The 9577-nt window shown below is 39.6% G+C and overlaps 1 protein-coding gene across 1 annotated transcript in view; it reads left to right on the top strand.

The window, feature by feature from the left end:
* Positions 1-178: 178 nt before the first annotated feature.
* The window catches only part of LOC104282439 (neuron-specific protein family member 1), a 21817-nt gene continuing 12418 nt past the window's right edge, over positions 179-9577 (top strand). The window contains exons 1-2 of the mRNA XM_009880532.1: positions 179-342; positions 3869-3985. Coding sequence (XP_009878834.1) covers positions 214-342; positions 3869-3985 — 246 coding nt within the window. The 5' untranslated portion in view covers positions 179-213. The remainder of the gene's footprint in view (positions 343-3868; positions 3986-9577) is intronic.

The following is a 9577-nucleotide window of genomic DNA, read 5'->3' as shown; positions in this document are numbered from 1 at the left end:
GACAATAAAAGTGGTGGCCGTCGTTCTTCCTTCCCAAAACGCCTAAGTGCAGCCGGTTCACAGAGACCAGCTCCTCATTTTCTCTCGCCGTAGGGTGTCTCGGGTTCCCCGGGGGCTGGGGGGAAGCTCTGGTGCGTTCCCGAGGTTCTGACATTTTGCCTTTCTGCGCGCTTGTGTGTGTGTGCCAGCAGAAAATCCCTCTATCCTGGAAGAATGGTGAAACTGGGGAATAATTTCAGCGAGAAGAGCACAAAGCAGCCCCTTCTGGAGGATGGATTTGACACCATCCCCCTGATCACACCCCTGGATGTCAATCAGCTCCAGTTCCCACCTCCTGATAAGGTACGGTAGGCTTTAGTTTCCACCCTGGAGAATCACACCCAAATCTCAGGCAAACAACAAAAGAACAGGTTACGTGTAACGAGCGGCTTAGAAATGTCAAGAAATACTGAGTGGTTTAAGCCACGCTGGTTCCCTCTGGGGAAAAATACCTAACGGTTAAGCTAATGAAAATCCAGTAGTAGTGATTTGCATTGAAAAGCAGTAGGAAGTGTTAGTAATAAGCATATATAGATTTCAGTGTTGCTGTATGAAATATATAAACATACAAATGCAAGCTTCTCTATGCTGTATTGCCATAACCCTTTCTATTTTTTTTTATTTTTATTTTTTTTGTATGTGGAAGATACTGCATATTCTGTGTGAATGACGTGAATTTTCTCTGTCCAGAAAAAGCCCCCCTGATGAGGGGGTAAAGCCCTGCTTTATATCTCCCCAAGATGTATGTGGGCAGACTGGCCACAGAGAGAAAGAACTTCCATGTTCCTTCTGTGCTTCAGTAGGAAATAAATGCTAGCCCCAGACAAGCTGAAATAATGAGATGAGAACAGGCCACTGGGTTTTCTCCTTGGCAACTTATTTGGTTCAAAACCCTCCAAATAGGTGATTTAGATGCTCCGTAGCTCAAAGGGAGCAATCCAAAGAGCTGTGCACAGGTTGGAAGAGAAATGTGCATTCTGGATTCTTCATTACATGGCTCGATTACTAAGGATTTAATTTTAAGGATTTAGGAACGTGATGTGATAGCCTGTAAATTTGTTTATTTTCCTAACAATAAAGAATTCAGTGAAGTGTTACTAAAGGTAAGGAAGGCATATAGTTGTAGGATGCTAGATATTTCAGTATGCTGTTTTTCAGTATCCTGTTTTATTAGGATACTTACTTGCGTATTTCTCACATATGCATCTGGCAAAAAAGCTTGGTGTTCTTTGAAAAATACAAAATTTAACTGGAAAATGGACAGTGATATCTTCATGCTGATTTTTGTTTTTGGCATTGTGTCCTTCATGAGCTTAATTCTATTTGTAGATATAACTGATAGCTATACATTCCTCAGTTCAAAAAAAAAAAAAAGACATAATCTTATCTTGGGGTAAAGAATTTTAGCTTGTGAAATTTGCCTTGGTAGAGTGTTGCTTGTAGGCAATACAAATAAATTTGTGACCTCCATTTTAATTGCTATCAACATCATTCTGTGTTGTGTGTGGTGACCAGTTGGTAGGCATAAATGCAATAAGCCATAACAGCTGTTAGAGAGCCTGAGGGTCCATTTTCTGCCCTCAGTTACATGGGTGTAAATCTTGTAACAGAGGACAAAATTGCACCCTAAGGCTTTAAAACAAGTTAAGTCTTACAGCGTCTGATGCGCGTGCCAACTGGTGACTGGGTATAACTGGTTACTAAGGACCAATGTCCAAAAGAATTTGTTGTGGTACTGCGCTGCTAAGCAGAAGCCTGAATTAGGGGCCTGTATGGTAATAGGTTTAACCTGAGCAGAGCCTCTGTAGGTGAACCCAGGAGGTTCTCTGCCAGCCTGATTGCTCCTACTAGAATGGGGCGGAACTCCTCCCACCTTTGTGATGTTTGCCTTGAAAGAAAGCAAATGTACAACTAGGCTAGAAGCTTAAATAAAGGAATATTTGATTGGCCCTTCTACTCTTTCCACCGTCTATTCGTATATTAGCTTTCCTTTCCTTTCCTTTTTCAAACATAGAGGGAAGAAATAAAAACATGTATTTATTGGTCCTACTCGTTTCCTTCTGTAACTGTGTGTTTAGTCATGTCAGTGTGTCTTCACTGGTTGCTACAGACTCCAAGGCAGTAGTAGAGTGACTGATGTGGGTAAAAAAAAGAAACAGTATTAAGTCAAGATTGACACACAGATCACATTCTGAAGTATGAAGGCACTCATGTATAATAAATAGGAGTACATACTTCATATATCTATGCTTATTATTCACTTACAAGGCTACAGTGTGGCAGTGAAGCGTAACTTCTTGAACAGTAGTGACTACAGTGCTGAGAATTTGATGATTTTGACAGCTTCTAAATTAAAGGGATGAACTGATGTAAATTCATATTTAGGTGTGTTAAACAAAAGAAGACATTACATAACCAAGCAGATAGAACTGTATGTTCAGTGTCAGCTGAATGTGATTTGAGTTGCCTGAGATTATGCAACATGGAGAGGGGAGGAAGGGAAGTAAAATGTTTTAAAAAAAAAAAAAAAAAAAAGGCCAAAAAAATCTTCAGGCGGTGTATTTCCGTGATGCTGTTGAGCAATAGTAAAGTTATATAGTTATAATTGTTATCTTATTAATTTTAGCTGAGATACGTTTAGAAACTACCTATGTCCTGCACGTATGTGTATAATGCTGTGAAAGTGTCTAAAAAGCTTTGTGGTACTGAGTCTAGCTATGGTTACACGTTCTAGATACCATTTCAGGGAAGTGAGGAGAGGGGAACCCAAAGCTTTAGTTTCAGTACCTGGCTACTTGCAAGTGTCACAATCTTAATTTCAGAATAATGTAGTTGCTATTGATACCACAGGCTGCTCTAACGATAGGATCTGGTTCTAAAAATCTAAATCATCTCGATGTTTATTTTTTGGAACAACAGAGAAAACTGAGCAAATCTTACTAGCACTGTCAGTACGGTAAACTGCACCTTACCTTGAGAGTGATACTTTGAAAAAGACCCTGACAAACTGTAGGAGACAAAAATGAGGCAAATAGGTTAGGTTTGTGAAAATTTTGTACAACTAGAATGCCTAGGAGAGCACTAGAGAGGTGACTGACGTAATGAATATTTTAGGAATGCAGGTAAGGTGCTAAATTGTGTAGCTTGGGGCCATAGCTCATAGCAAGGAAGAAACTGAAGTTAAAGAGCCTTGGGTGTTTCCAGAAATCTCATTAACACAAAGGTTTGTGTGCATCTTGCTGCTTTCAGCTGATAATTCAAAAGTTAGGTGTTAAAGAGTGCCAAGACCTCTGTCTAGCACATAATGAATAGCAACTCGATGGGTCATTTCACTTATTTTAAACTCAAAATCCTGCCATCGAAGAGCATGGCTACTGGTGGCATCATCATCTGCTAGATTTCTGTGGGCACTCTTCAATGCTCTTCTCATCCTATTGGTCTCCAGTTTGAAATCCCATTAATGAGATCTCCTGAAGCAAATTTTCAAACTGTATGAAGCTTCATGATTTGGATTAGAACTAAGAAGATGCTTGCCTAGTGTTGCAGCACAGTACCACCACAGCTGAATGATATTGAATGCTGGTGAAGTTGTTCCGTAACAGGTCTTCCTGTAGGTCCATCAGAAACGCTTTGAGAGATAGTTTTGTTGATGATTGCTATGACAGGAAAAATAAGTAACAGCTTACAGCTTCCAAAGAAGAATTACAAAAAGTGGGGGTAAGAAAACTGTTGTGCTAGATGCGCTTGTAAGCAGGTAAAAGAAGAGTTAATGAATAAGATTCCTGTGACTAGTTTCAGCTTACAGCTTTTTTTGTTTTTTTTCTTACAGGTTGTGGTCAAAACGAAAACAGAATATGAACCTGATCGCAAGAAGGGAAAGTTCCGTACTCCTAAAATAGCTGAATTCACAATCAGCATCACTGAAGGGGTTTCAGAAAGATTTAAGGTAAGCAGTGCTATCTGAAGATGTTAATGAGTCAGTTGTGCTCACAGAAGTGCTTAAAATCAATTGCTGATCGTGGTCAAAACTGGCTATAACTAACAGAGTGGCTGTTGTGGGTATAGCTGGACATGAGAAAAATAAATTCAATGTTATACTAGTTCAGTATTAAGCAATTAGAAGCGGAAGCAAATCTGGCAGTGCTATTGCTTGCAATCCCTCACTGGCAGATGAATTCAGAAGGCACCTCTGTCAGCGTGTGGGTTTCAGAATGTGGCTGGCCAGGTTGTATGTGGGCTGCATGCAGGTAGCTCTCATGGCATGGATAAAGCTCCTGTTAGTGTTGAAGGACAAGAACCACAAGAGTATTTGTTTTCTTTTTGGCTTATTCACTGTGGCCAAACCATTCTCTTAAAAAGCACTGTCATAGTCCATTATGGGTTTTTTTTTTTTATATTTAAATGTGAGACTTGGCAGCTCAGGGATATATACCAGAGCTTTTTGCTATCAGTTTTCCAGGTACAATTGTATCTTATAGCTTGGTGACGACTGTTACTGGCAGATGGCAGTTCAGCAAGACTCTGACTCAGATTTACTCTTTAGTGTCCACATCCCTATTACTCCCTTTAATAGTCCGTAGGAAAGCTGAGAGCTTAACTGGTGCAAGGATTGAATTACCTTTCCCCCTTCTCACTGGAGGATCGGTTTTCTTGGTCTGTGTAAGTAAAGCAAAGCAGGGAAGTTGGCACTTCAGCTCATGTTTTCCTACCCATTCTCTTAACAAAGGAAGACTACAGCTTTTCAGTACTGTTAATTTGGTGTTTTACCCAAGGATGTAAAAGCACTTTTAAACAGTAGGTAACCACACTGTTCAGTGCACAAGTATAAATACATTTGGAAAGCCCAATAATGTTTAGTATGAGGGGAAAAATACAGAGTTTCAAAAGATGTGGATTCTTTCTGTATTGCACGCTTCTAACCTCTGTTTGCATGATGGGAGTTTTAGGGCACACCCGAAGATGCTAGTTCTGTGACTTGAAGAATAAAACACAGGAACTGTGCCTGATCAGTGGTTCTAAAAGCTGCCGAGGCTCAAGCCTACCTCAGAAGTGTATATGCAGCGCTGTGTGGAATTGGAGCTTGCTAAACAAACAAAGTGAAGTCTCATGGAGGGGTTAGGTGCTTTAGGCTGCGCTTGCAAAAGAACTTTGCAGAGTGTTGTCAGGACAGATGTTTTAAGTGCGGGACACTTGGTGGAGTCTTCAGCTATACAGCGAAGCATGTAGGTTCCCAGTAGGCTGTGTGGGGAACCCCCCCAGATAAGTAATGAGAGATGTTATGGGGTGTGGCAGGGGTTTACTGAGGAAGTAAGAAACCTAGTTCGAGTTTTTCTATTCCCTGATTTGGAGCAAGGACATCCCATCCCTCAGGGAAGATGACTAAGGTTCTCTTTCTCCTCCTCGAACCATAGTACCAGTCCTTGAGGGTAATCCCCTTCCTCTCAGGTGTGGGTTGTGCACACTGTATTGTTGGGTAAGATGCAGATGGGCAGCTCAGAACAAGGAGGACTTTTGTCTGGCTATCTCTTGTGCGTGTCCTGGTCACGCTAAGGTGATCTGAAAATGCTTACTATGTTGTAGAAGAGAAAGGGGAGAAAGTGTTCAATTGGAGTAGCCTGCTAGGACTTTGGTTCCAAGCAGAACCTCTACCTGAGGAATTTTGAGCTTATCCTGTAGCTGTAGGGACCAAGGGATTTCATCGCTTGAACATTGAATTGTAGGTAAGGAAGTGTTTTTAATATCTTAGATGCATCTAAATGTTTTGCACATCCCTTTGTAGATCTGGGTTCTTTCTGTCTTTGTTGGGAGAGCTGAACAAATGAGACCTCGCTGAACAAAACGTAAATAGCTTGTCATGCTGTTGGGTAGTCTTTTCTAACTTGTGTAGCTGAACAGTTAGAAGCCTGAGCATTTTTGCATTGCATTTTATATGCCTTCGGATGGCATACTTTAAAATATCTTTTAGATACTACTTTATGATGATCACTCTGGGATTAATCTCATATTACAGGGTTGCTAGGTTTTGCTGCTAGGTAACTACTGCATCAGAGAGAGGTTTCGGCAAGATTTGGTATCTCTTGGGAATTACAGGGTGATTCACGCTGTGGCTGTAAGTCTAGGCTTTAAAAGAAGAATGTGGGAGTTGATCAATTAGGAAAATTGTGGTTCAGTTAATTGAAAACAATAGTTCCATGCAGAACATTCAGATCCTAAAAATGTCCCTTAATCTCTCTATAACAGTTTTAGAATTGAATTATGCTGCTTGCAACGTTTTAAAGAGAACTGACTGGTTCTCCAGCAGGGATGATTGTCATATTTGCCACTCCCAGTAGTAAATATTACATGAATAATTGATGAAATTTCATAAATATGTAGATGAAAAGTACTGATTGTGTGAGGTTTTCTCCTGGGTCCTTATTAATTGTGAACCATCATGTTAACTGCTGCTGTTGATTCTGAGAGAGCAAAAGGATATTTGTTTGAAAATTAAATATTTGCTATAATTATGAAATGCATTATTTAACTGGTGGGATATTGACTTTGGCTTGTGTTCATGAAAAAGGCTTCAGATGCCGTTTTAATGACTTCAGTATTGTGCATCACCGATGCATGAGGTTGCCACAAGACAGAGCCCGAATGTTGCGCTAAAAATAAAAAAAATCAGTCAGTCATATTTACAAATAATTCACATGTGTATTCTAAGATGTACTTCTTAAATAAGGACAAAGCAGATTGCATTTTTGGGATTCAGCAGTGCAGATCATCTAAAGCTGTTCTTCTTGAGAAATTACACATTATAACAAATGAAGCAACTCCAGCACAGGCATATGTCATGTAGATCACTTGGTGTTTTAGCAGCTGGGTGAATAAGAAATTATAAAATGTAGTTTCTGCATTCAATCCACATTACCACAGTTATTACAACAGAGCTGAGAATGTTTACAAAGAAAACTGCAAGTATAATTTTCCTGGATGAAGCCACATTCTGAATTCAAATCAGAATCTGTCAGAAGAATGTGAAGACTTCCCGATTCTGAGAACCCTGTTGTCTTAATTTAGTTTTATGGCACTAACCACACCAAGGAAGATGTGATTTTTTCAGTGAAGATTATTTTTCATTGAGAAATAGCAGTCTTGCTTTTGTTCTTTGAACAGTGTAGGCTTATGTGGGGAGTTGTTCCTTCACATCTGGAAAGCCACTTTGAACGAGGCAGATTTTTCTCTCCTATAAATTGTCCACTGTACAGAATAACATAACAAGGCTGGAAATATCATTTCAAAGGAGTCTTATGAATCGGGACATAGGGAGAAGCTATTGCAGGAGAAAATTGATGGTATCAGTTACCCAAGGCCAAACCTTTGCCTCCCCCATTGACAGCGCAGTGTTTTTACAAACTCCAGTTGGATTTTGCAGTGGGATGTCTGTTCTGGCACCCACTGAATTGGGCTACAATTGACAGTTGTGCATAAACACACTAATTTGAAAAAATGTCTGTTGTATCAAAGCATGAGATTTTTTTTTGGTCTTTGGGTAAACCTGAATAAAGAACATTCAGAAGTATTTTGAAAGCAAACACTTATGTTTCCCAATAAATTTCAAGCCCTTAAATAAACCCAAGCTGTGGTGTGCCTTCAACCATTTGGTTCTATTCAAAGGCATTTCAGTTCTTCAGACTTTATCCTTGACATCTCTACATACATCTAACTGTGGAGCCAAAGCCTCAAGCTTATTTCTGTGGTAAGACCATATGGTGCAAGCCATGTACTATCAAGTAGCAAGTAGCTGTCTGAAATGTCTGCGTGAGGTTATGGAATAGGAATTGAGACTTCCTTTCAGAATCAGTTCTTGCAGTTTCACCTGGTCATTTTAAGACTGAAAAATTGTATGCAATAAATATTTAAGTAATCTATTTTTGATGTCTTAAAGGGGCATCCTTTAAAACATGTTTCTGCCTCAAGACTTTTTTGCCTGTTCTTAGTAATAGTGATGATTATTATTGCTGCAAAAATAATCAGAGACAAGGAAAACACTTCTCTGTTTCTGTGTGACTACTCTGTGTGTTGAGTAGCTCTTTGTTCGCTCTTAAAAAGTCTGTTAGGTGCATGAGATGTCAGCTGATTCCTGTACAGGATATCACTTCTTTAAGTATATTCTGTGTCTGTCACTTAGTGCTGGAAGAGCGACAGGTACTTACTGCCATAAGTAGTTCTGTTTTCTTCAGTAGAACTACTCACAGGATTAAAGTTGCTCACAAGTATAAGCATTTGGCAGGCTTTGAATTTTTCCATTATTACTTCAAGCAAGAAAAATAAAAGATTCTTCTTCCAGTGTAACTGCTATTTTAAAACAATTGATGTAAGTAAAGCACTGCGTGGCAGCTGTCACTTTTCCATTTTTTTTAAATGTTAGATAATTCTCTGGTATGACATTGACAGTCCTCCTGCGAAATTTTTGGCTAAAAGGAATTTTTTTACAGTCAGAGTTGCAAGATTCAAGTAAGGTGGGTGCTCAACAGCAGCTCCCCTGCTCTAAGTCAGCTGTCCTCTGCCATTGTATCCATTAGAAATCCTTTTCTTGAAGCAGAACCAGTGACACTGGTGACACACAATGTTTTGAGTCTTTCCAGATGCAACACTTACGTAGCCTCTTTCTCTTCTGTAGTAACATTTTCCAGCCTTTCTCCTGGCCTCAATAATATCTTCTGCGTTTATATGGGAAGGTAACAAGGTTCTTATCTCAGGGCCACGGGGTTTCTTGAGCTGCTTCCTCAGATCTCTGTACTTCGGAAACTAATACATGGTGCCATGTGATGGAAGATGATGGGAACACTGTCATGAACAGCTGTGTTAAGCTGCAGTGCTAGACTCTCAAGGCCACTGCCTTGTTAACCTGTTTTTGTCTAACAGTATCTCCCTCAGGTTTCATTAATTGACTCCCTTGCAGGCTAGTTCTGTTGTCTTGCACTGTCGCTGTTAATAAACAGTGTCCTTCATGAATCTATATGCCTTTTTTGCTGCTACTCCCAGTCATCTCCAGGTAAGCATCCAAACCGCTCTCCCTCTTTGTCATCTCTGTTTGAGAAGGACAGTCTTTTGATTTCTCCTGCTTTTTCTGTACAGTCTACCCCCAAACTATCATCCTCTTTGAGCACAAAGATTTGATGAGAGTGTTCTGGTGAAGAAGTTGAGTTTAATAGATAAGATGCCAGTCATACAGATAAACATGACGTGATGTTAGAAATACTCTTCTGAAATGAGGCACCTGGTTGTCTTTTGAGTCACCGGTCATCTTGTATATGTATGTATATTCCCATAGCAAGTATGGGAAATTGTACCAATTTGTTCTGTATAATTTGGATTGTTCTGTATAATTTGTATTCATTGTAAATGAACACAAGTCAAATGTTGCATGTATAGATGTGACTCTTCCTTTTTTTTCTTTCACGTTGCCATTTATTCCAAATCGAACATTTCATAATCCTTAAGTGCATTGTTTCAGACATGTTTTTCATGTAAACGTCTAGGGACAAGCCCAGCT

The sequence above is a fragment of the Charadrius vociferus genome, unplaced genomic scaffold (genome assembly GCF_000708025.1).
Source record: "Charadrius vociferus isolate BGI_N301 unplaced genomic scaffold, ASM70802v2 scaffold603, whole genome shotgun sequence".
Taxonomy (NCBI): domain Eukaryota; kingdom Metazoa; phylum Chordata; class Aves; order Charadriiformes; family Charadriidae; genus Charadrius; species Charadrius vociferus.
The sequence above is the reverse complement of the archived record's forward strand: the minus strand, read 5'-3'. Positions and strand labels throughout refer to the sequence as shown.